Source organism: Caretta caretta, chromosome 2, assembly GCF_965140235.1.
Source record: "Caretta caretta isolate rCarCar2 chromosome 2, rCarCar1.hap1, whole genome shotgun sequence".
NCBI classification, from domain to species: domain Eukaryota; kingdom Metazoa; phylum Chordata; order Testudines; family Cheloniidae; genus Caretta; species Caretta caretta.
Window position 1 is genome coordinate 137,497,779 of NC_134207.1, and position 27,195 is coordinate 137,524,973.

The 27,195-nt window shown below is 43.6% G+C and overlaps 1 protein-coding gene across 3 annotated transcripts in view; it reads right to left on the reverse strand.

The window, feature by feature from the left end:
* Positions 1 to 27,195, reverse strand: part of TRIO (trio Rho guanine nucleotide exchange factor) — a 400,776-nt gene that overhangs the window by 242,826 nt on the left and 130,755 nt on the right. For all 3 annotated transcript variants that reach the window (XM_048839610.2, XM_048839611.2, XM_048839612.2), the window contains exons 3-6: positions 23,379 to 23,493; positions 18,912 to 19,104; positions 18,033 to 18,545; positions 10,899 to 11,021 (exon numbers count right to left, since the gene is read on the reverse strand). In XM_048839610.2, the coding sequence (XP_048695567.2) occupies positions 10,899 to 11,021; positions 18,033 to 18,545; positions 18,912 to 19,104; positions 23,379 to 23,493 (944 nt within the window). The remainder of the gene's footprint in view (positions 1 to 10,898; positions 11,022 to 18,032; positions 18,546 to 18,911; positions 19,105 to 23,378; positions 23,494 to 27,195) is intronic.

Below are 27,195 nucleotides of genomic sequence, written 5' to 3' on the forward strand. Positions count from 1 at the left end.
TAATAAACAATGGTGACATAAACACCACCCTATACCGGAAACCTACTGACCGCTATTCCTACCTACATGCCTCCAGCTTTCACCCTGACCACACCACACGATCCATCGTCTACAGCCAAGCTCTGCGATACAACCGCATTTGCTCCAACCCCTCAGACAGAGACAAACATCTACAAGATCTCTATCAAGCATTCTTACAACTACAATACCCACCTGCGGAAGTGAAGAAAGAGATTGATAGAGCCAGAAGAGTTCCCAGAAGTCACCTACTACAGGACAGGCATAACAAAGAAAATAACAGAACGCCACTAGCCGTCACCTTCAGCCCCCAACTAAAACCCCTCCAACGCATTATTAAGGATCTACAACCTATCCTGAAGGATGACCCAACACGCTCACAAATCTTGGGAGACAGGCCAGTCCTTGCCTACAGACAGCCCCGCAACCTGAAGCAAATACTCACCAACAACCACATACCACACAACAGAACCACTAACCCAGGAACCTATCCTTGCAACAAAGCCCGTTGCCAACTGTGCCCACATATCTATTCAGGGGACACCATCACAGGGCCTAATAACATCAGCCACACTATCAGAGGCTCGTTCACCTGCACATCCACCAATGTGATATATGCCGTCATGTGCCAGCAATGCCTCTCTGCCATTTACATTGGTCAAACTGGACAGTCTCTACGTAAAAGAATAAATGGACACAAATCAGATGTCAAGAATTATAACATTCATAAACCAGTCAGAGAACACTTCAATCTCTCTGGTCACGCAATTACAGACATGAAGGTCGCTATCTTAAAACAAAAAAACTTCAAATCCAGACTCCAGCGAGAAACTGCTGAATTGGAATTCATTTGCAAATTGGATACTATTAATTTAGGCTTAAATAGAGACTGGGAGTGGCTAAGTCATTATGCAAGGTAGCCTCTTTCCCCTTGTTTTTTCCTACCCCCCCCCCCCCGAGACGTTCTGGTTAAACTTGGATTTATGCTGGAAATGGCCCACCTTGATTATCATGCACATTGTAGGGAGAGTGGTCACTTTGGATGAACTATTACCAGCAGGAGAGTGAGTTGTGTGTGTATGGGGGTTGGGGATGAGAAAACCTGGATTTGTGCTGGAAATGGCCCACCTTGATTTTCATACACATTGTAAAGAGAGTGGTCACTTTGGATGGGCTATTACCAGCAGGAGAGTGAGTTTGGAGGGGGGGGGGGGGGCGGGCGGGCGGAGGGTGAGAAAACCTGGATTTGTGCTGGAAATGGCCCAACTTGATTATCATACACATTGTAAGGAGAGTGATCACTTTAGATAAGCTATTACCAGCAGGAGACTGGGGTGGGAGGAGGTATTGTTTCATGGTCTCTGTGTATATAATGTCTTCTGCAGTTTCCACAGTATGCATCCGATGAAGTGAGCTGTAGCTCACGAAAGCTTATGCTCAAATAAATTGGTTGGTCTCTAAGGTGCCACAAGTACTCCTTTTCTTTCTTCCTTAAAAGTATGTCACTAGGACTATTATCACTGAATCCTTACTTCTCTTTTGTGGTAAATTACTAATTACTCATCTGAGATAGCATGCAGAAGTTCCAATCAGGGATCAATGATCCACTGTACTAGGCACTGCCCAGACAAGTGAAAACTGGGCAATGTCAACAGTTTTATAGTCCCTCATTAGTAATTATTTAAGTTACCTGCAGTATCCAACCAGTACTCCCTGTTGCATTATGGAAAAGAAAACTGGACTCTTTAGTCTAGAAATGCTTTACAAAAACCCCTCCCTGGGAAACTAGAATACAAAAGTAATGAAGTCTACAGAGACACCTAGGTGCGTCTATTCCAATTATGCGTTAGCATTTAGTCTTTTGAAAAATCACTGCATGTCAAAGTGATCTGACAAAGACTGCAGTTTAAAACTAACAGTGCAGCTCTTGTTTGTTGGAGACTCAAAGAATCTTACAGGAGTTTAAAATTCAAGATGTAGCTTATCAATCAGTCTAAGGTGACAGGTTTGTAAATTAAAGAAATGTTACAAGTAAAAAACTTGAGACTGAAAAAGGTATCTTTAATAGGGGGAAGAAAAAAAAAACCCAGAGGTTTTCAGTTCTTAAACACTCTTTACCTCATCTGACCCGCTTAATGTTTTCGTTCATACCAGCCCCTGAGGTGGGATTTAAACAGATTCTACCCTAGTACCTTCTCTCTGCTCCAAGTTAACTGTTGACCCACTGGAGTCTGTAGTGCAGCCTCCGTGCTTTAGATTAAAGCTTCCAAAAATCCGTAAGGGCGCTTAGTTCTAAGACTCACAGTTCACAGACAAAACTGACAGTGTTTGACTACTACAGATTTTACTGATTCTGAAACAGGCTAGTGTGTATATGTATATACACATACCCACACACACACACCTGATAGATACCATGCTTTGACAATAGGAATCCAGAATTCCTTAACTAAAATATATGTTAGCCGGTCACGGGTCAGTTAACTCCCAGGGCAAAGAGGATAAGGAAGTATAGCTTTTAACATTATCTATGGGGAAAACAAAACCTGAGATTAAGGGCTGGTCCACACTTAAAAATTAGATTAACCTAGCCACGTGGCTCAGGGCTATGAAAGATTTTGCACCCTGAGAGCCACAGTTAGGTTGACCTAACCCTCAGTGTAGACCAGATATGAGCAAACTACAGCCCGCGGGACCATCCTGCCTGACCCTTGAGCTTCCGGCCCGGGAGGCTAGCCCCTGGCCCCTCCCCGGCTGTCCCCGCTCCCCTGCAGCACTCTGGGTGGCAAGGCTGCACACTCCTGCAGGGCAGCGCGTCTGGCTCCGGCCAAGCGGCACGGCTGCCAGACATGCTGCTCTGAGCGGCATGGTAAGGGGCCTGGGGCCGGGGGGTTGGATAAGGGGCAGGGGGGGCCCAGGGGTAAGTCAGCAGACAGGGAGCAGGGGGCGGTTGGATGGGGCGGAGGTTCTGGGGGCGGGGGGATGGGTGCGGTCAGGGGACGGGGAACGGGAGGGTTGGATAAGGGTAGGAGTCCCTGTCTGAGGGCAGGGGTGTGGATAGGGGTCGGGGCAGTCAGCGGACAGGGAGCAGGGGGGGTTGGATAGGGGGTGGGGTCCCGGGAGAGCAGTTAGGGTCAGGGGGTCTCAGGATGGGGCAGTCAGGGGACAAGGGATTGGATGGGTCAGGGGTTCTGAGGGGGGCAGTCAGGGGGCGGGAAGTGGGAGGGGTTGGATAGGGGGCGGGAGCCAGGCTGTTTTGGGAGACACAGCCTTCCCTACCCAGCCCTCCATACAGCTTTGCAACGCCGATGTGGCCCTCGGGCCAAAAAGTTTTCCCACCCCTGGTGTAGACACAGCTAGGTTACAGAAGAATTCTTCTGTCGACCTATCTATCGCCTCTCAGAGAGGTGGATTAACTATATTGATGGAAAACACACTTCCATCGAGGTAGGAAGCGTCTGCACTAGGGTGCTACAATGGCCCACTTGCAGTGCCATGTAGCGTAGATATAACCCACAATTTACCATAATTGTCTACTCTATGTCAAACCCAACACACACAACTGTGCCTTCACACATTAATTTTCAGGCGTGCAGTGTGCTACGCCTCTGGCAGTAGCCAAAGGTCGCTCAGCTTTAGCTTTCTCTTACCCAATTTATTTTTAAAGCAATACTAACACTGGCCTATACGATCATGTCCACCGCTCTGAGGAAAGCAAAACCATGGAAAGCCCAGAAAAAAGGTTGTAGAGGCAGTGAGATGATGTACAAAAGGCCAATGAGAGAGAGTGAGATTCCTAGAACAGATGTTTTAGAAATAGATTTATAATGGGATTTTTTAGTAATAGTTTTTCAGTATTTTTATTATTGTATATATTTTTGTTAATGGTTATACAAATTTATGGGAGCTGCCCCTTTAAGGATAGGGTGGAGGCATAGTGACTGAGCTAACGCAGGGGCTCCCAAGGGCCTGCCCAGTGATGATGCTGCTGCAAGAGGAGGCTGGCCTGTAGCTGCACACCGAGCTGTGAACTCCTAAAGAAAAGGTTTGGATCCCCAGCATAAACACAGCTCTCTTTAAAAAGCTGAGTTTTGTAATGGAGGCTGCAACAACTGCTGTGCAAGGTGTTCCTCATGCTCCCTCCACTCCATACACTTGCACAGCTACTTCTGTCATGCCTGCCAGCATCTGCAGCCCACGGGGCACATGGAATCAGGGGGCATAGCCATGGAGCACGTCTTCCCTCCTCCTCCACATAAAGTGGACTGAAGCCTTCGTAACTGATCAATGATTGATAAAGTTTTCGACCCCACGCGCTGAAAAAAGATAATCAAGCCTCTCACCCCCAAAATAATTAAATTGGCTTAAAGACCCAAACAATTTTTTCAACCATATGCATTTTGGGTTCTTTCTACTTGCCTTCTGTTTTTTGTGATTTTAAAGTTCGTGGTTTTCAAGCTTCTTCACCTCGAACATGAGAGCTAGAAACTTAATTTTGATCATTCAAAGCAGAGATTCACAATCACCTGACTCTAGGAGCTGGGGTGTTACAGACTGGCTAGAACGTTACGAGGAGTCTGATTCAGCTTCACCTGTGACAGATCAGCTACCCCGCCCTTCCTCTCCACCTGTCCTGCCCTGCTAATCCTGATTTGCTGGGCATCAGAGGGCCTAGATCAATTATCAGACCCCCTGTGTAAGAGCTGGATGATTCCCCTAAAAGCCTGGGAGAGCTCAACTAGAGAGAAGAGCTGCAGGAGGAAGGCTGTCTCCTGTTACTGGCACTGAAGGAAGAGGGTGGTAGGCAGGAGGGGAGCAAGCTCCTGTGAGAGGGCCTAGACAGGTCCAAATCCCGGATAAGTGGCCTGGAGGCAAACTGGGGAGAAGGATCCAGCTTGTGGAGAACAACCAGACTGGGAAAGGACTCCAGGGAGCAAGCCCTGGGGTCAGTAGCTCAGATAAGAGGTGGGCCTCCAGGGAGAAAGTCTAGAGGGTCTGCACGCTGCAGGAGGGTGGGGGGAGGGCAGCCCCTCCATTTTGTTTTCTTTGGGAATAACGTTGAAATTAGTTTTCAATGCCCCACTTAGGGGTGCTGAGATAGGTGGGCGCCTGACAGAGCCGCCCTGATTGAAGGTGGGCCGGACACAAGGGGGCCTTATGAAGTTCAACCCTTAGGGCTTCAAGAAAAACGCTGATTATCACTAAACTCAAGTAAGTCTCACATACTGATAAGACTGAGTCACTGCTCTTTAAAGAAACTCTAACACTTGAGCGATTCCCAAGTGGTCAGAGTAAACAGGCTGGTAATAAGTTGTGCTGCTACTGCTGAAGGCAGAGACGGACACTGAACATGCACACAAGAGAAAGCCCTCTGGGCGGACTGTAGGTTTGATCTACAAGTGATTGCAAGCCCCCTGCCCTGTAGGCTTCCCTTGATTCGTGCTGTGTTTATTCCATATCTCCGGCTTTCCCTTTGCAGAACGACAACATGGCTCAACAGCAGCACCTAAAAAAACCCAAAGTTTGGAACTGCCTTGTTTCCCATTGCACACTTTTAATGTAAGTAGGGAAACCAGGGCCCACTGTGATCAAATGAGAGGCTAATGTTAGCTGATGTACAACGGTTGTATTTTTTCAAGGTGGTGTGTGTCTTGGGTCATTTGACAACTGTATCCTCAAAGAGAATCTAAGTTCAGTAGTTTTATTTTAAAATGGAGTTCAGACAGGTGCTTTACTTATGCTAAATACAGTGTACTGAAGACTAGTTTGTTCTTTTCACCTTTGGAGATGAATCATTTGGAATAGTTTACCCTGTAGTTAGGGGCAACACTAGTGTACAGAAAAAGGGTAATATATGCAGATGTGCTATTTCTTGTATTGCAAGGAAAAAGACTCAGCGCTTGTCAAATTTATTCCTCTACAGACTAAACACATGAAGTGTAGGTCATATACCCATAACTACACAGAAGGTTAACTATATCCAATTTAAAATAGCAATTTGCTTTTTGTTCTTATCCATACTTAAAACGTTCAGCTGGCCCCACTCAGTCTCCTTGTGTATGTTCCTCTCCTCGGCATTTCTCACTGGACCCACAAAGAATCCCATTGGTCACAGCTTCTTCACTACTGCTGGACCCAGCTTGTGTTCTGGCAGCAAGCTTCCATCTAGCACTTACTCTGATTAATGGAAAACTAGAAAGTACAGCACCAGCTATGCCCGTCCATTTTTCTGGCTAAGGCTGTTGGCTGAACACAGGAGATGCCTCATTCAGCAGTGAAGCAATTACCAGAGAGGGAACTCAGTGATGTTCAAGCTTGTTTTTTCAGGCATTATAGGGGGTTGGGGGGTGTTTGTTTGAAGGCTCTATTGTCTTGTTGAACCTGCAGCTGATTTGCTCTGAAATTTCATCTTCAAAAAGGAAGGACAGAAAAGTTTATGAATCAGGTTCTGGACAAAAACATTTATGAGACAAACTTCCATTTGCAAGCCCTATTCCCCCCCCTCCCCCCCCATTTGGATTTAGATTACTCCTACTGATGACAGAGCCATTACAACTTAATTCAGCAACAACTTGCACCTCCAAAATCTCTTGCATATACAGAAGCTGTACATACCTAGCAGCTATTTTATCACTTTTTCTCCCTCCCCTCTACTTTGTCAGGGAGATGCAGGCTGGTGCAAGGGAGAGACAATCATCTTTTTTTAAGTGAGAATATTTAATACATAATGTATGTAAGCTGCATATGATTACTGACAATTTTTTCAAATCGAGACTGTCAATTTACTGCTTACAAAGCATGTGACATTTCTGATGACTGCAGTTTTTATAGGCTTCGTTAAGATTGTCTGACACTTTCCATGAAAGGACCCTGTTTTCAGTTGCCTTTAACTTTGCTCAACTTTAATTGTTCAGGCTGAATTTGATAGTATGTTTCATCCACAATGCTTCAGCCATTTCTCAAAGTGAGATTAAAGAAAAACATGTTTTGCCCATGTTGAAACAATTCTTTCAGCTGTTTCATTGAGAAGCTCTGTGCCTCCAGCAAAGGCTCAGGTGACGGGTGTCTTGCTAGCGTCCGGAATGTGCCTTTGGCTGTTCCTAGGGTGAGCAGGTAGCAAGTGTGAAAAACTGGGACACTTTTTTTTTTTTTTTTTTTTTTGCGGGGTGAGGGAGTATAGTTGCAGATATAAGACACAGCCCCTAATATCGGCACATCTGGTCACTCTAGCTGTTCCCATGAAAAAACATCCAAAGTTGGCGCATGTGTAAGATTTGAAAAACAACAGTTTGCACATGTTTTATATAGGCTTTGTGAACTTTGGCAGCTAAATTCACAAAAGATTTAATCTTCACTGAATGTGCTCCAGCCCAGGGCTGCAGAAGCCAGGCAGGGCTTCTCCTGCAATTGCTTCTCCCAGCTGTAGTGACACCAGAACTGACAGCAGGGAGATTCTCTCCTGTGCTTACTGCCAACCCCCACCACTCTGGCACCCAAGCAACAGGGAAGAGGAAACCTCCTGTCTCTAATTCAGAGGGTATGCATGCCTGTAGGGTAGGGATCACTAGTGGGACAGGCTGGAATGGGCTGAGGCAAAATCGCTAACCACTAGAGAAGACTTGCCTACCGAGCCTGGAGTAGAACCCAAAATAACCAATAGCCAACATTCCTCTCCTGTCAGCAAAGTCAGAAGTTCAGATATACCAGAATTAAGGTTGCTTGTGCAATCTTAATTTGGCCCCCTTGTGCAGATGCATAAATTGAAGTTATATAGCAGGGGTGGCCAAACCGCAGCTCGTGAGCCACATGTGGCTCTTTAACAGTTAAAATGTGGCTTGTGGAGCCTCCCCCGCCATTCTCCCCCTGTCAGAGGGGGAGGGGGAGATTGGGGCTTCTGCCCTGGCGCAGGGCAGTGGGGCTAGTTTCTTCTGCTAGAGACGACTGGTGCCTGCTGGGGGAGGCATAATTTAAAAGGTTTGCCCCTCCCTCAACAGCTTGAGTCACAACCTCCTCTTACCATCAGTGGCCCCTCCCTGCAGATCCCAGGTGTTAGCTCCGCATGGAGAGGTAGCGGCAAACAGCTGGAAGCTGCAGGAAGGGGCCACTGCCTTTAGCTCCGTGGTGAGAGGCAGCAGCCCCCGCACCACCACCACCCACAGAGCTCCCAGCTGTTTGCTGCTGCCTCTCCCCACAGCCACAGCTCCCAGCTTGCTGGCTCCAGCAGCTTTGCGGCATCATGTGACCGAGTAGGGTCAGCAAATCCTGGCAAAAATCTGGGGTGGCGCATGACTCCGTGTGCCCCCCCTCATGCGTCACCTCTGGTTCTGAGCAATGGGGACGGGAGTCTCAGGGCTTCAGCAGGTGCAGGGCTTCAGCCCCGAGCCCCGACAGGTGCCCCAGCTCTCCAACTTCTGAAGGTTGTCATATGCAGCTCAGAGGATCAGTAAGTTTGGCCACCCCTCTTACAGAGTCTTTTATTACATGATCACATACTAATTTTTCCACAGGACCCCTGCCTCATTCAGTACATAAAACGGATGATGATCTCCGAATGAGCAGATATTCAATAATTTGTTTTCTCTTCATGGTTCAAACTGTGTGACTTCTTAATAGCATCACACTTGTTTTTGAAAAAGTTCATCAAATTTACAATATAAAAGTATACATAGATTTATTTTTTCTACCCCTTTGTACTTGCCTACACTTGGAAGTTTACATTGAATAGCTGGTCCTGAAAAGGGTGGACTGATTTTAAGTCAAAGAAACTTAAATCACCAATTTAAAATGATTTATTAGCAAGCAGGAAACGGATTTAAATCAATTGTTTTAATCTAGTTTTGAATTTGTACTATTTAGGTATTTCCTAAAGAAAGACAGATTTGCATTGGGTGGTAATAATTAAAACATGTTGACCTGCAGCTAAATATAGGCTTTCCACAAAATCTGGTGGAGGTTTTTTTGCTAAGAAGGACGATACACTATATCTATATTCATTTGATTAAACAATTACATAGCAACTTACATTTATGCAAAAAGAAAAGGAGTACTTGTGGCACCTTAGAGACTAACCAACTAAGGTGCCACAAGTACTCCTTTTCTTTTTGCAAATACAGACTAACACGGCTGTTCCTCTGAAACCTACATTTATGCAGATTCTCAATGTTTACATGTTTATGATGTTAGAAAACAGTGAATGATTCATTTCTTATTTACCAGATTATTTTGTGTTGAGCTCTATTTGGACGGAAATTCAAATAAAATACACCAAAACAGAGTTTTATTTGATAAATTAAGTAAAATGATCTTTAAAGTGCTGGATACACAAGAAAAAAGTTTTGCAGTTTATATTAGCATGTTTGGCATTTAAATTAGCTATCTATTACACAAAGCAAGTATCTTTAGTTAGTGATCCAAATGGATTGTTTCTGGACACATATTGAATCTATTTCCCTATGTTAAGTACCCTCACACCTTCTTGTCAACTGTCTGAATGGGCCATCTTGATTATCACTACAAAAGTTTTTTTCTCTGGCTGATAATAGCTCTTCTCAATTAATGAGCCTCTTACAGTTTGTATGGCAACTTCCACCTTCTCTGTATGTGTGTACATATATCTTCTTACTATATGTTCCATTCTATGCATCCAATGAAGTGGGCTGTAGCTCATGAACACTTATGCTCAAATAAACTGGTTAGTCTCTAAGGTGCCACAAGTCCTCCTGTTCTTTTTGCAGATACAGACTAACACGGCTGCTACTCTGAAAACTTTCTGGACACCATGCCCTACCTACATTTTAGAACGACTAGATCTCACCCTCTCATACCTACTTTTTAATCCATAACTCTGAAGATGAAAACAAGCTTTCCTGGTTTTTCAACTGCCAAGTGGTTTCTTAGCTTTGAATTAGTGATTGAACTGAACTAGCTGAAGAAACTGAAATCAAGAAAATAGTCTCTCTGTTGCTGCAGAAATGGTTCCTGATGTTTCGCTGGTTTAGCACTTTAAACTCTGGTTCCAGATGCTTAGCCAATAACTGACACCAATTCAGTGGTCTGACTTGTTTTAAAACTTGGCAGGCAAACATGTACTAATTATTATTTTTTATTCAATTTAAAATAGTTTAGGCTTTAACATAGGTTTATTTTAAAAACAAACCTGTATTTAATTTAAAACTTTTAAAAAATCTTTTTTTTTTTTTTTAAAAAAACATCCATTTTTGTCCACACTGAAAGATAGAAAGTACCAATTCCATGAGAAAACATTTATTTCAACTTCATTCTGTTATGTCAGAATGATAAATGATCCCTTTTAAAAATGGAGGATTGTGAATACTGAGCTGACAGGCTCTTTTATTGAATAGTGAAATTTCTCATAAGTATTCAAGCATAAGCTGGAGTCAATTTATGGGTTTTCATATAACTAATTCTGCCCACATTGTGAGCCCATCTAGCATCATTCTTCATTTAAAGCCCTACATGTTTTCTCTGAAGTTGCTAGCAATTTCTAAAGCAATACTTGAGAATCCACTACTGAAATACTTGCTAGTAGTTGCCAAAGAACTATTCATTATCCGTATGCTGTACTTTCACCAATACTGACATGTGGTCTAATGGATAGGATACTGGGGGACTTGGAGTCCGAAGACCTGGATTCTATCATAGGTCTGCCACTGAACTGTGTGACTTTGGTAAAATCACATTGCTGCTATGTCTATTTCCCCTCTCATCCTTTCTTCAGATTCTAAACTCTTTGGAGCACAGACCGTCTCTCACTGTGCATTTGCACAGAAACATGGTCCTGATTTTGGTCAGAGACTGTAAATGTTTCCATAAAATCCAACAGCTGTGCAAGAAACTGTTTTGCAAGTCATGTTTCTTACCATACAGTTCATGGCAAAGTGATTGTGCTGCGTCTGCAGCTCCATAGCGTGGGGGTGACTGGTTCCAATCTCTGTGTAACTATTCAGAAACAGACCTTTGTTGTGTGTGATCCAGTCAAACATCTATAAGAAAAACAACAACAAGATCACTCATTTACAATGCAATGACAAGCTATAAACAAGGAACATGTGATTTCGCGTTTTACAAGAGACCCAGACCCTACAATAATGAAACCTGAAGTTGCAGTTTATTTTTGCTACTTTGTTAATTTCAGTGTTAACCATCTCAAAGCTTTCTCAAACGAACAATCTCAGCCCAAAGATTTTATCACCCCATACTCTAGTTGCAGCAAAATCTGCTCCATTAAATTAGGGCCAGAGGAAAAATCTTTACTTGAAGTTTGAAGGTAATGCACGAAGACAGACTGCATGATAAAACATCTACCTTTTCGTGTTGCTAATCTTCTCAATGCTGGCTTGCTAAATTAAAAAAAAAAAAATTAAGACAAGCTATTAGAAGCCTACTTCTATACCTGCTCAAAAATATAATTTTCATTATGTAATTGCCTGCAGTCATAGCCACGTTTTATTTGTATTACAGCAGTGCAGCTTAAAGCCTAGGCATTCATACAAAATATAAATGTTCAAGTACACGATCACAACTTCCTCCATTTTTGTCTTAAATACAATAGTCACAAAATCCTACATTATGACAATGCCAAGGTTTTTTAATTCAACATAAATGCAGGAAATGCAAGTTACACTCCCAACCACCATCTAAGCGAGAAGTTGGTGCAACTGATGTATCTTGAATTATTGGTTACATTGTTAAGCGTGACTTCAAATACAGCATTCAAGGTGTAGATGAGTTAATGCTGTATTTCCTTCACTTTTTAATTGCCGTGTGTGTGTTAACAGAATTAACATTCACATAGATTTTTTTGCATGCAATGTGTATATATATATATATTTGATGCTGGGGAGCCGTTCAGTTTTTTGCCGGTGGAAAGTGAAGCCCTACAGAGAACAAGCAGCACGGCAAAACAGATGCAGAGCTTGATTCCCTGCTGTGATCATCAACTCCTCCATAATTCTAAACTGAAGAGACCACCTGCTCTCCGAGCTGGGTGAAAAGGATTCCTTGATGAAAGAACACAGGCAGGAACCAAAAGTGCTGCCAAATTGAAAATATCAGCCTTAATAATATGTAGGTTACCAAAGCAACACTAGTAACTTCAGTTCTCCGTTTCTCCATGAGCTGGGAACACAGAATATATTGTAAGTGGCTGGGTTGCATGTCAGGAGCCAGGAGCAAGAAGAGCCAAGAGCGTGGCAGCTTCAACGTGAGGGCAGTCCAGACATACCTGAGCAAAGAGGTTGAATATTTAGAAGGAATAATCTCAGGTCTGCGTGAGCCACACCTGCAGACTTGGTGTTTCTAAGCCTGCATTTGGGGGTCCATTGGAAACTCAGACCTTACAACCATGCTGGCACATCCAAACTGCTCTATGCAGACCCAAGTCAGAACTTCAGCTTCTGTGGGTGTTTAGCATCATGTCCCAGAGTTCCTAGCTCTCTAGCTAGGTTAAGCTGCTCTGTGCTTGGTTATGGGAGAACTTGTCTGTGAAGTTGACAGGAAGTATTTTGCATGGTTTTAGCCCACCAACACATCGAACCAAGCCATTTTGAGTCTGCATGCTCCCAGCAGTCAAAGCCATCCACATGGATTCCGACTCAGCGGAAAAACTTTTCCACCTCATGCTGACAATCCTAGTTCATGAATCAGGCAGAGCGTCTGCAAGATGCTGGTGGACATTAAAGTAGCAGTTTGTGAGCTGCCAAAGGCACCTCTCAGAAGGGGGTACTGACATGCCAACCATGACCCAGCTGATGCTGCTCATGCCTGTTGCCTTAGCCAAAGGCTCCCTCTATGTAGACCAGAGCTTCTGGAGCAGGGCCACAGCACAGACTGGTGGGTTCACATCATCAAACAGACTTGGAGTGACTAGCAAAGCACAGTCCTTTCACATGAAGAAACAGATGCTCCTGGAGGTATGCAATCAGCTTGCCCCATCCTCCAGTGCCAGTACACCGACATGAGGGCAGCCAAGCCAGTCCAGAAGCAGGTCACCATAGCCATCTGGAAGCTAATACCCCAGCCTAATACAGGTCTATGGCTAGCCAGCTTAGAATTGGCAAGTCACTGTGCGAGTTGTTGTGGCAGAGGTTTGAGAGGTGATCAGGCCTGTGAAGTACTGAAAGTTGGTAGGCACTACATATGTTACTGCACAATGTCTGGGAGGATAAGGGGAAACCTCTTCTAGTAGACTCAGGACACTCCTGGATTTCTGCACTGGCATACACGGCCAGACAGTGCATCTGTCATAATGGGTGCGGGATCCAGATGTCCCACAGAAATTAGGGATGCTTTGTGTGCCCACATACCAGGTTTGCATGATGCCATGCATAAGGGGGAATTAAGTGTTATTTTAAGTGAAAGGCAGCTGTGGGATTTTTATTTTTATTTTTTTATTTTTAAGTGTGTTGGTAATATGAATTCTGGAAACACTTTCATGAAATGTATGGAGATGTTATACATTTTATGACTATTGGCCAGTAATCTATGGATTACTCTGACGTTTGTAAAATTTTATTGTGAAATTTACTGAGAATGGGCATGTGATGACCTTTATTAATGTTTGCCACTTAACATTACATCTAATAAAACTTGAATTCCACACAAGGCTAAAGCAGCAAGACTATTTAATACATGTATTAAGATACCAATATAAGAAACAGAAAAGCAGACCAGCTGCCCTCAGAACGTACAACACAATAACCAAGTTATGTGCAAGAACAGTGAAAGGTGCATGTTACCAAATGACATGGCCAACTATTCCTGGGTGGCCTCTCCTTGACTTTCTGGTGTATTTTACACATGTGGGCTGCAACTAGACTTGAATGGACGAATCCAGAGGGTACACCTGCCCATTCCACGTGCTACTGTTCATTGCTTGTGACATGATCCAGCCAACTGCTGAACTGATACACAGTCTGCAGGACACAATAGTGTGGAGGGAATTCAGGGCATGGAGCTAAAGCTGGAAGTGGCAATAGAAGCTGCAGTGTGGTAGCCATGAGTAAAAGTAATAGCTCGAACTGTTCCTTCTGCTGCACTGTCTTCCTTCTTCAACCTCAAGGCATGCTCCATTGATCTATCTGCCAATCCTTGCTCACGCTGTGCATCGTCTCTCTTTTTCCACTCTTCTCTCATCCTTATCCTTCTGATATTTCATTGGGTGCTTCTGGAACTCTATCTGCTGATTCATTCTATCTAGAATCTCTTCCACCAGCTCATCTCAGATTTTCTGCTTGCCAGCAGAAGGTAGGTCCACTCCCCCAGGCTCCTAGTGCCATGTATTTGCCCTACAGAGGTGGAAGGATCTTGGGGTGGGGGTGGGGGGGTTCCTGCTTTAATTCAAGGTCAAAAGATGTTACTTTCATCAATGGACTGTTTATTATTCACACAAAAAACACTGGCCATTGACGATCTCCTCTGGATCAGCACTGAAAGCCATCATACATCATGGCAAGAAATACATAAAACAATTAATCTATTTTCCTTTCGTTTTTCCATGATTGGGAGGGAGAACTTATAAGTGGTCTACTTACTGGCCATGGATTTTTCAGTCCTTTCAGGCAGGGCAAGCTCTGGAAAACATTGATATTCTGGAAGTCCCTGAGTGGAAATGTGAACTTCGTTCCAAGCCAAGAGAGGACAGCCTATGCTAAGATCTGTTTAAGCTTCTAGTGCCCAACATATGGAGGGGCTCAAGAGTAAGGCTAAGATTTTGTCACGGAGGTCATGGAAGTCACCAAATCTGTGACTTCCAGAGACCTCCGTGATATTTTTGCTTCAGCCCCAGGGTGGCAGTGATGGACCCGTCAGCTGACGGGGGACCCCCTGCAGCTCCCAGCCGGCATGGGCAATCGGGTCCCCCTGGCAGCTCGGAGCCACCGCTGTAGGCAGCAGGGACCCCCGCAGCTTGGAGCTGCTGCCGCAGGGGGACCCCACAGTTACAAGCTATTGCCGAAGACACTGTGGGCAGAACCCACAGCTCCAAGGTGCTGCTGGAGGCAGGGGGGACCCCACGCTGAACTCTGGAGTCCCAGCAGCAGTGGGTGCTGGACCCTCCTCCTTCCCCATTTTGTCATAGTTATTTTTAATAAAAGTCAGGGACAGGTCACAGGCTTCCATGAATTTTTGGTTATTGCCCCTGACCTGTCCGTGACATTTACTAAAAATAGCAGTGACAAAATCTTAGCCTTACTCTTGAGTTCGAGAGGCAGCCCTGATAAGTATACCCAGCCCTGGAAAGAAATCAATCATCTGGAGTTCCTACTCAGTGAGAAGTTGGTTTTAATCACCAACCAGCAATGGGTGAAAATTTGTAGCAAAATCAATAAGGTGCTGATTTAGCATGGAGACACAGTACATCCTCCTTACAAGCATCTTGTGTCCATGCATAGACCCCAATGACTGCCAGCCCATGGGGACTCCTAACACAGACAGCTACCATCTGCTGTAATTTGGACTCCTATTTAAGCCAGCTATGGACCAAAATACACACTGGCATTTTGTTTGGACTCATAACAGCCAGCTTTTTGGGGGACTCAGTTTACAGAACAGTATGGGCGTGGCCAATTTATAAGATGCACTGTATTAGATGGGAAGAGTACGTGAGGTTAATTGTGGGGCCCCGATGCATCCTGATAACAGCCATTAACTAGTAAAAATTTTATGATAACCGCTCAACTTTCTTACTCATTTTACGGTATCCATTTTGAATCCCAAGTGGTGATGGGAGGAAAGCGGGGGGAGCTAAGGGAAGGGCGTGGGTTCTGCCATGAACAGAAGTACGTCCAAACCCTGACTGATATTCATAAAGTAATAGACATTCCTCCCTTCCGTATACTAACAAACATGGCAGCAGAAACTTATCAGATTCTAGAGCGGGCTGCTCCCAAGGGCTGTCCCCCCGCTCAGCACAGTCACGCACCATTGTGTGCTCAGTGCACACCACAGTTGCCAGTACCTGGATGAATTTCTCATAAAAGAGGCAGGAGGACAGTGAGTTCCCAAAAAGTTCTGTTGACATCCTTGAATCTGCAGTACTTGGTCTTCAGACACTGGCCCAAGTCCAGAAGGGTTCCTGCCCTAGTCAGGGGTGTGTGTGTGTGTGTGTGTGTACGTGTGTGTGTGTACTGAAAGGGGTTTGGGTTTCAACCTGATTCGGAGCCCAGGCTTCATGTGCTGTGAATACATACTCTTAAGGCAGTGGTTCTCAACCCGCAGCCCAATCAGCACACAGCTGCGGCCTATGTGACATCCTCAGGGTCATACAGGCAGTATTGTGTGGATGAGGCCCACATAACACATAGAGAGCTGCATATGTGGCCCACAATGGTAAATAGGTTGAGAACCACTGTCTTAAGGTCTTATCTGGACTAGAATAAAAAGGTGTGTGTATTAGAACACATTAGCTAGCACAGACAGATTTTATAAGTTTAGCGTGCTGCCTCTAAAACTTGCTGAGCTGCTTAGCACTTTAGCTAATTAATACCCACACCTTTTTTCCTAGTCTAGACAAGAACAAAGAAACAACATTAACCATCACTGAGCACGGCTACCCATAGGAGCACATCCCAGAGGTGAACAATCTCAGCTTTATCAACTCATAACCCACCTATTCCAGTCTTTGGGAAATAGAAAAAATGGAAGAGATTTTTTTCTGACAGACTGAAAAGACAGAACTCTGAGTGATTGGCATAAACCCTACAACCAAAACTTTTAAGCAGGAGTTAACAATATGAATCAGGAGCTTTTCAGGTAAGACAATAAGGGAAATAGTTGTCAAGTGCCATATTAAGGTGTCTTAAACATTAACTCTTCCTTCATATGTTCGCTGTACAAAATTAACACAGCAAAAAATTTGCAGCTTTGTAGGCTTTCAATCCCTGCAAGAGTAACTGAATTAACACATTTCTAAGGAGATATGGGGCATCGTGAATGCTGGATGACAGAGAGCATTCAATCTTGGTCAGATTTTTTCTGTGAGTGTGTTTTTGAGCTAATGTGCACCATCCCCCCAATTCCTGCATGGCAGAAACAGCTTCTATTTACTTTTTTAATAATTTTCCTTTGGTCATAGATCATAAGAAGTGGCATCTCCAGGAGAAATTATAACCCGAGCATTTTAGAAAATGGGCCAAAACCCACTCTCCAAGGGTTTTGGCAGTCTAATTTCAGCCTCTCTTAGGAAGAAACTACTATCTTTCTAGAAAGCTTCTTGATCAAATATATAGTGGTCATCAGTTTCTAGTTATGTCCCATCTTCTGACGCAGACCTGCTTTTACTCTAATGCATGTAACTCTTTACCCCTTACCAAACAAACCCTGGTAATACTATGAACACAAATGTGAAGTGAGTGTTGTATCTATGGCCATTCATTAAGCTTCCCCACTAGGGCGTGCACTCTTTTCAAAGGAGATATTATCAACCACTAAAAATGAATCTCAGGAAATTAGACAGCACATCCGTCTCGCCCGTAATTAACACAGGACTCTTAAACATGTCAATGTAGGCATCTCTTTCCCTCTCCTGTAGTTCAGGAGAGCTTAACTCATTCTGACCACTTACAGACTGAGCAAGAGTCACTCAACAGGAAACTGAGATGATGCATCACTGCATTCATCCTGCTGCAGCAGAGAGGCATTACTCTTTAACAGTATGCACATTCATGTTGTGCCAGAAAAAATACCATCCTAAAATAAACTTACTGCAACTGAAGTGTCTGTGTGTCACTCAAAACCCAAATCCCTCTCCGTTAATCAAGTTCACTGAAACACCAATTATCCACACTAGAAACTGAGTTCAGAAAATACTAAAAGCCACTCTGAATACAACACTCCCCCCCACCTCAATGGAAAGTTGTAGTTAGTAGTTCTTAGAGAATGTTTTCCAGCTTTCATTGGCACTTTTTTTCTTTTTTTTTTAAATCAGGCAACCAACCTAAAGTACCTTGAAGCTGATGGTGCATGGTTGTTTCCCCTTTACCCCACAGCCCTTTTACCTTTTCAGCATCCTGCTCAAACAGCCTGAGCTGAAAACATTGGTCCAGTTTCAACTTCCGCACATGCCACATCTGATGCAGATGCTGCCGAGTTGAGTGCAGCCGGTCCAACATGGTGGATACTTTGGGTAAAAGGTTCTGCAAGTCTGCGTTCCCTGACCCAGAGTTCTTTTTGGGGAAACTTTCACTGCTCTGTATCCGCTGGAGCAGCTTTTGTCCTTCCAAGTCAAGGTCCTCAATAGGGGCCTTAATGACTTTCTTCTTCAATTGTGAATGCTCCTCAATCATATTTCGAGCACCCTCCAAGTCCTGAGGCAATTCCTTTTTAGCCAGTATATCCTGCAGTTCCTCCAATCTGGACAGCATATGGGTTGCACTGCTAATGTAGTCCTCAAAGGCAACTCTGATTTCGATCCATTCCTCATGGTTATACTCCAAACAGCCATCAAATTCTGGAGTTAGCTGAGAGGGGTCAACTACTTTGGTAAGGCCTTCCAGAGATACCATGTTAGTCTAAAACACAATGAAGAATATTGCAATCACAAATCTGATGCATTTGGAAAATACAGTGAAAATGCAGTTCAGAGCATCTAGTTAATATTGTCTGTGCTCGTATTTTGAACAATATATAACATTAAAAACAACCAAGGCAACACACAATGCTTTATTTACAAAGCACAGGTGGCCTTAGAAACCACAAATCTAACATGAGATTAAAAATAGACCCACACTTCTTGCAGTCCTGCAGCCTGATTTAGCTCTCCTCCCATTCAAATGCCAAGGTTCAGCTCAACTATTTTTAATAAAAACTTGAGCTAGGTGGACCAAAACTCCCCAGGAACTAAGCAGTAAGCCTACATTTTTCTATCTTGCTATTACCTCAAATTCAAACTTAGAGCTGCCAAAGTTAGTCCTTTGTTTTTGCCAGAAGTTGTCTGGCTTGATTATCAGTGCAACATGAATACAACAGGGAAAGGATTCCTGTAAAATCTTCAGCAGAGGCTTAATAGAGTCCCATTTAGATCCACGCATGTCTACAATCACTGTGAATCCTCGTTTACAAACTTCTTCACTGGAGGGAGAAGAAAAGAAAAGAAAATGTTAATATGCACTATTACAAGTTAAAGGTCAAATTAGGCTTCTCTTGTTCCATCACAACACTTGGTAATTCAGTTACCTGTGTAACAGCAGCAGGATTTGGCCTAAATGCTTACTATCGGACGTACTAACCAGGTCTAGAACTACACCCTGGTAAAGGAAGCACAAAACTTGCTCTTAGTCAAGATTAATTTTTTATTTCCAAGCTCTCTATGTAGTTATCGTTTTTCAGCCTTGTTGCGAATCAGCAGAGCAGCAAGCATATTCACAAGTTGTTTTTCAATGCTGTACTAGTATCATTCATTTTGTACATCTATATTTTATTCTCTTAGGCTGTAACCCCATGGAAGGATACACAGTCCACGTTAGCAGCAAAATGCATTAATAAATACCTGATTTTTTATCCCTTGTGCACATCAATGACATACCTCTTCGTGTCTGGAGAGAGGGGATACCCAACTGTGCTATGCAAATTAACTGGATGAGTCTCAAACAAAAATGCATGAAGACAGTTAAATAGGTATCTGGGAAAGATGTATCCAATATTAAACATCAGCAGTGCTGTGGACCCAGACTAACCAACCTAAGAGTTAAGTATAATCTAAAAGTAGCTAATAAAAAAAGTTTTCCAGGCTGCTGAGGAAAAAAGTGACGTCTACCCATTGGTAAAATGTGAGCTGAGTTTTACTGGCTGAGCAGAAAGCGACCCGACACTCTACGATTTCCGCTACAATCACCGTGGAAATTACTGATTTCCACTACAATCATCGTGTTGTCATTAATACACAGGGGTGAGGCAACGATCTTGGGGTAAGGGGTTACGGCACTACAGAGTTTCTTCTGCCTGTAGCACCAAATGGACATTCTGTGGGACTATTTTAGTGGAAATCAGGCTACTGGAAGCCCTTGCCCCATCCCTCCCCCCAACCCACCTGGGCCATCCCACTCTGGCCAGGCACCTCCTTCCTTCCCCTCCCCATATACTGAGTGACCCGATGGCCAACTGACAAATTCATTGTCATAATGACCAGAGTCATTTGTCCAGAGAGCCTCTATAGGCTGGTAGTTGGGTCTCCCAAAGCCACTGGTCTAAAAGTTGTAAGGAGGGTGCTACCACCTCCACCCCAAATGCCTATTTGTGACTCTAGCCCTTTATAAACACCAGAATAAAAATCAATTTCAGGTCAAACAAACAATTACATTTAAATGCTTCCCCATACACTGATTTTTTGATTCACTGACATTTTCTGCATTTTTTGGATTCAGTTTGGGGAACAGGGGGGGTTGGGTAGGCGTGGGAGCCCTGGGGGCCCTGCCAGGGGATGGGGGTGTGGATAGGTCAGGGCAGACAGGGGACAGGGGCCGTGGGGGGTCCCGGGAGGGAGGGGACAAGGAGCAGGGTGGGTTGGATGGGTCGAGGGTTCTGAGGGGGGCAGTCAGGGGGCAGGAAGTGGAAGGGGGCAGAGGGCCAGGCTGTTTGCGGAGGCACGGCCTTCCCTACCCGGCCTTCCATACCATTTCGCAACCCCGATGTGGCCCTCGGGCCAAAAAGTTTGCCCATCCCTGTTTAGAGAATTTGCTCATCAATTTTTGTGCAGCAAAGCAGCAGCTTGATTTAATCCTTATCTTCTACATTTTTTAACTTAACGCTACAGCTCAGATCACCTTTAGGTTTATTCATTACCTATCACTCTAAACTTAAGTTTCCTAAAGAACAGTCAAACTGAATGCTGGTGTGAAACCAATCTGCTCATAGAAAAAAAATTAGACACAAACATATCCATATTTATTAGCCATGAACAAAAGCAAAATAAAAATTGCCATAGTGGAACTCACAAAGAGTGAATTTATGACAAGATTTTCAAAAGCATCTACTTAATTGAAAAGGAGTACTTGTGGCACCTTAGAGACTAATCAAATTTATTTGAGCATGAGCTTTCGTGAGCTACAGCTCACTTCATTGGATGCATACCGTGGAAACTGCAGAAGACATTATATACATACAGAGACCATGAAACAATACCTCCTCCCACCCCACTGTCCTGCTGGTAATAGCTTATCTAAAGTGATCATCAAGTTGGGCCATTTCCAGCACAAATCCAGGTTTTCTCACCACCCCACCCCCAATTGAGAGTACAAGTCCCAATGACTTTCAATGGAACTTGTGCTCCTAATTCATTTTTGAAAACTAAGCCTTAATCCAGTAGTCGTTCCCTGGAAGTGGTCTACTCAGAAAAAGATAAAACCATGCTGCAGCTGGACTTCAACTGGGGTGATAGCTGAGAGAAGACAACACTGCCCAGGCTTATCTGTTTATACCCTGAAGCACTGCTATTGTTACCCATTTTAATAGACATATCTTAGCACAGTGGCCTTTCACTTGCTGCTGTAAGTACACGGAGGGAACAAGGGAGGTCACTGCTTCTCCATTGCATTTGTTCCACCTCCACCCTGAATAGGAAAGGCAGTGCTCCCAGCTACAAGGGGCTGGGGAGCCCCCTAACATTAACTGACAGCAGATCCTAGGCTCTAAAACTGACCTTCCTCTCCAACAAAATCTTCCATTTAGCACCTTAATGGTCCTTCTACTTAGTGGCTGCAATAGCTACCTTCCTCTTCCGCTTACTCCCTCAGAACTCTAGCCAGTACCACTTTGCCCCTTCCCTATCAAATCCTGCTGAGAGTCTGTGGCTTTCCTCACAACTTGTTTTGGGAAGGAACAGGTGGTGGGGCAAAGATAACACTTCTGCTCACTTGGAGCCCAACTCAGGCGTAGCACCAGCAGCCGTTTCCAGCCCTGAACACATACATAAATACAAGCCTCCAACACCTTTCTAGCCCCTTGAGAGAGTTCAGACACCTAGGGTGAAATCTCTTGTCCATTAAAGCTAGTAGCTTTGGCACACCTATTCAGTTCCCAGCACCCTGACATTGTGTAAACCACTTAAACACAGGAGTAGCAAAGCATGTGAACTACCTCAAAATTCAAAAATTATTGTGTAACAGACAAACAGCCTGTCAGAAATAAGTAAGAGTCACATAATACAAGGATTCTGCCAAAAGACTCAAGTGACATTAGGAATAGCATGTGTTAGAGGACTGTTTAGCCCCCTACCACATCATAAGTTACAGTGGCTTGTTTACACAAACTTGTGCCAAAACAAATCAGTTTTAATGCACACTTTTTTGGGTCTGTTTTCAGTTTGTGTATAAGCTAGCCCTTACTATCTGTAAGACACAGCTCTTTTTTACCACTGTGGCAGTTTAAAAGTGCTGTACAGCCAGACAGTTCAGCCATCGGGGGTAACACTCGTTTAATGAGACTTCCCTGGATGTAGAAACTGTTTTTCAATTCCTTCTTGGAACCCGCACCATAGGAGGCCTTGCGGCTTTGTACTGCTGCCTTCCAGCTATTCTCAGCTATTCGAGCCACTCCTTTGGGTCAGACAGCTGAGGTGATGAAAGCAGGCTTAGGGCTAATTTAACTCACACCAGGGTTGGCAGGTCTTAGCTGGACCAGAATAAAGGGCATACAGTAGTCATCTTTGTCCCCGCTCTGTCCTGCACTGAGCATAGCTCAGCTGAAGCAGAGGTTGGGGCAGATACTTTTCTTTAATATCAGCTCCAATCTGTGTATTTTTTATGGTGTTTTTCGTTGTGTTTCACAGCATATAAGATGTCCAAGTTACCATGGTGTACTATGTTATTATACAAAGGGACATTCTTTATAGTTTTACATATTGCTTTCTTCTTAGGCCTTGTATCAACAAGTTTGTTCAGTCAGTTAATTGTAACTGTGCAAGTTCAAGACCTGTTAGCAACTACAGTAGACTTCAATACCACTAAAATGTGTTAACAGGTCACGCTCAACCCAAGGAGGCGGCTGAGGTGTTCAACGCTAGCGACACTAGGTACGAACGCGGTTTTTAAATCAACTTTTTTCCCTATTTTTGACAAGTCCTTTGAGTGATGATCTCATTATTTCAGAATGCAAGCACCCCTATATGACCATCTAGAGACCACTGCCTACTCCCAGCTGACATGCAGCAGCCAGTCTGCCAGCAATCCATGTTCCACAGGCAGCCCCCTTTGCTGTTAAGTCTTTTTCTAAGCAGCTTAAAGACAGTGAGGGGTGTGAACTTGCATCGCTCCTTAACCCATTTCATTTCATAACCAGGAAAGATGCTGCAACACTAACCAACAATTTCAGCGTAAAGTTTGAAAGCTTAACGGGTGATTAGCTCTTACCTAGGGATACAAGCTAAGTATGATATTAGTCTCCTAAGGTCCTCTTGTCGTATTCTATCATGGTTGCTGCGAGCTGGAAATGTTAGAATGGGGCCTCCACGTTTATCTCTGCCACCTGAAAAACAAGATTTGTGATAAGTGCCAAAAGCGTACTATACAACACAACAAACCAACAAGAGTCCCTGCCTTGTACAGTTTACAATCAGACTGCACTTAGAAAAGAACTAAGGCCTCGTTCTAATAGGTGTGCACATCCACTTGGAAAGAAAATGGGATTTAAAATTTACTAAACAGAACCACCCAAGGCTGTGGGTCAAAAGACCATTTTAACTAAACAACAAATTGTTGGGGTCAGGATGACCAACACCATGCTCCCCTATTTTCATCACTGCAAACCAATGATGTGCCTGAGTCCCTGGCAGCTCACAGATTGTGACTGTCAGTGAGTCATACACACTACCTTACCTACTGCTCACAGCTTGGTGTATTTACTGATGGGGGGAGGGGAAGTTATCAGCACCTAATGTGTGCTTCTCAGAGAATTCATGGATTCACAGATTCATGGAGGATAGGTCCATCAATGTCTATTAGCCAGGATGGGCAGGAATGGTGTCCCTAGCCTCTGTTTACCAGAAGCTGGGATTGGGTGGCAGGGTATGGATCACTTGATGATAACCATTCATTCACTTTGGGGCACCTGCCATTGCCCACTGTTGGTAGACAGGATACTGGGCTTGATGGACCTTTAGTCTGACCCAGCATGGCCATTCTTATGTTCTTATGTTAATTTAAGATAGCTGGCTTTATGTAACTGATTCTTCTAATGCCAAAAACCAGTATAAAAATTTCCCAAAAGACACACTTAACTATGTCTACGCTGTGCACATTACAAGGGCACAGCTGTGCCACTGCGGCCATACCGCTGTAAGGTGTGCAGTGTGGCCATTCTCTTGCCGGGAGAGAGCTCGCCTGGCAACAAAATAAAAGCACCTCCAGCGAGGGGAGGTAGCTTCATTGCTGGGAGTGCAGCTCCCAACAACAAAGTACTGTCCACACCAGTGCTTTTTGTCGCTAAAACCTTTGTCGTTCGGGGGGAGTTTTTCCACAACCCTGAGCGACAAAAGTTTTAGCAACAAAAATGCCAGTGTAGACAAAGCCTAAAACCTGACAGAAACAAACCACGCTACCCACTGTATGCTTTTAGGTTATTTACAATTCCATGACGGACAGCAAGTTACAGATAATCACTGGTTCTGTGAAACTTGTTCATTTGACTGTGCAACCACAAAGGCTAACATGAAGGGGTGGGGAGTTGTCTTAACCAAAGACAATACTACACATCTCAGCATACCTCCCACTATCTGAGTGCCTATACAATATTAATATAAATGACTTCAATTCAAGTAGTTCAATTACATCAGCATGTCCCTACTTAGAAGAGCCCATGGACACTTCATAATTTCATATTGAGAGCTTTATTCTGCATATCCGTGCACTAAATACGAAGAACTCAGCTATGGTTAATATCATTCTATAAAGAAAGAACGGCACCACATGCTGTCAGCTCCGTTGAACTACTCAAGTATTATTGGGAGATATTAAGGTATTGCTTCCGAAATAAAGAGTTTTAAGCCAGTGAATATGACAGCATCAAGTTACACTTTCTGCAGTGAGGATGCATCTGCACCCTAATAGAAATACAAATTCAGGGCCTAGGGAAAAAAAACAGGACTATGCTTTAAATAATTTTTAGACTTCAACACTGCAGTACAATGTACCTGAAGTAGCATACTGTGATGGCTAAACAATGTGCACCTAGCAATAAAAAACCTGGGACTGTAGGGATGACTATCATTGTAGATTTTTGCCACCGTCTTCAAGTACTTTTAGTAAGAGACTCCAAGGTCTTGAGTTTATAAAATTTAACAGTCGTGGTGACATCTGAGGTTTACCCAGAACATACTTTGCTTTATAAGCAAATGACTCCAAAACAATGGGATTTAGTACCCATTATACTAAGAGATAAATGGCTTATACATTCATGTGTTGACCTGCAGCTGCTGAATCTGTCAGTTCATTAGGAATTTATCCTCATGTTCACTCTGGAAAAAGCGAAATCCTTGTATCACAGTGTAAGAGACTGAACCAATAAAACATGTAGGTAATTGGCTAGCAATTCTGCCGCGGAGCTCCCCCATTTTTATCTGTGTGACTTTAAACCGTAATTTTGTAAACAAAGTAAACAAATTCTGCTTGAAGAATGGATTGCAACTGTATATCCAATACTTACTAGCGACAATGAAATTTAATTATGGGGCACCACTTAATATACTAAAATTAACAGCGTGTCTTCATTTCTATCATTTCTCATTTTATAGCTTTAAGCTTGAAATAGAAACAACTCTTAAATTAAACTTAGTATACAAAATGATCAGCCAGATACTTGTGTGGTGTAAACTTTAAACTCTATCTTGTAGTCAATGCAGCATTGCTTCTGAGATGCTGTCAGATTCCTTTTGCTGGACCTCCAGTGATAGTATTTTTATGGTATAAAGAACAGTATAAGAAATGCAACTATATCTATATCTCGCCAGCAGTAGTCAAACATAAAAATTTAACAGTCCTTTCCCTCCCGTATCAAAGTACAAGCATCACTGCACTCTCAGAAGAAAACAATTACACAGTATTCAAATTAAATCAAGTACTTCAGCTAAATCAAAGCAGCAAGTTAATATACAACTTGCAATACACAGGAGCTAATAGTTAATAGCTATTAATAGTTAATAGCTAATAGAAAAGCTCCTGCAGAAAGAAGCCCCAATTCCTGGTTATGGTTCTCTGATGATCAGGCTGGGTTTGTGGCAGCCTTGGTTCCAGTGGAGATTAAAGCAGCCTCAAGGCTACTCTGAACTTGATCAGCAGATAGTAATTTCACAGCCTGTTCCAACCACACCCTCTCTCCATGACAGCCTAACGCTCCCCTTCACCAGGGGCTGGAGGAGGAAGCGTAGAAGTGAGCTATACTGGCTCTATGACCATTGGGAGGTTTCCCATGGACTATGGACCTGTAGCTAGAGATGTGGCTGTTTCAACCCTCCTAATGGTTACCAGAGCAGTGCAAAGAGAGCAGAGAGCCAGGATCTGGACCGAAGTTTACTGGGTTGTCTTTAAATTGTGAGGGATAGGTTAGGGCATACATTTTTATGAATGAGTTCAACACCTGATCAGTCTGATCCATCATGCAGATTCAGTGTTCAGCACCCACTCATGGTGCTTTGTTTATGTAATCATGAAGACCAAAAGAGTACCATTCTATAATAAATGATTAAGTGCATCCACGTACCAACGCACAGGCAGAGTGGGCAGCACCGTCTAGTGTTAAAGTTGTTGGATAGTTCTAGTTTAAGATCCTGTCTTCAGTTGCTTACAACTTTGCTGAAATTTGGCCATTTGGGCTGACATTTTCTGGACTGAGTATCTGCTGCATGCTGGTGGTTTGGTTTTGTTTTGTTTTAAAAAAGTTTTCAGCCAAAACTATTCAGCTGTTCGTGAGAACAAAGTTAGAAGGAGCAGGGAAGAACTATGATTTTGTCCATGCTGAAATGGACTCCTTTCTTGAGAAGCTCTAGCACTCCCATACTGTTGAGCAGAGACTTGAAATTTGGCAAGGGGATGGCCTCTTTGTCAGGGATGTACTTTTTGCCATCCTTGTGAAAGTCCACCCATATTTGGCGAAGTTATAAGGCTTTGAAAAACTGCTGTTCACACATGTGCAGTAGAAACTCAAGAGTTTAGCACTAAGTTCTGAGGAGATTCC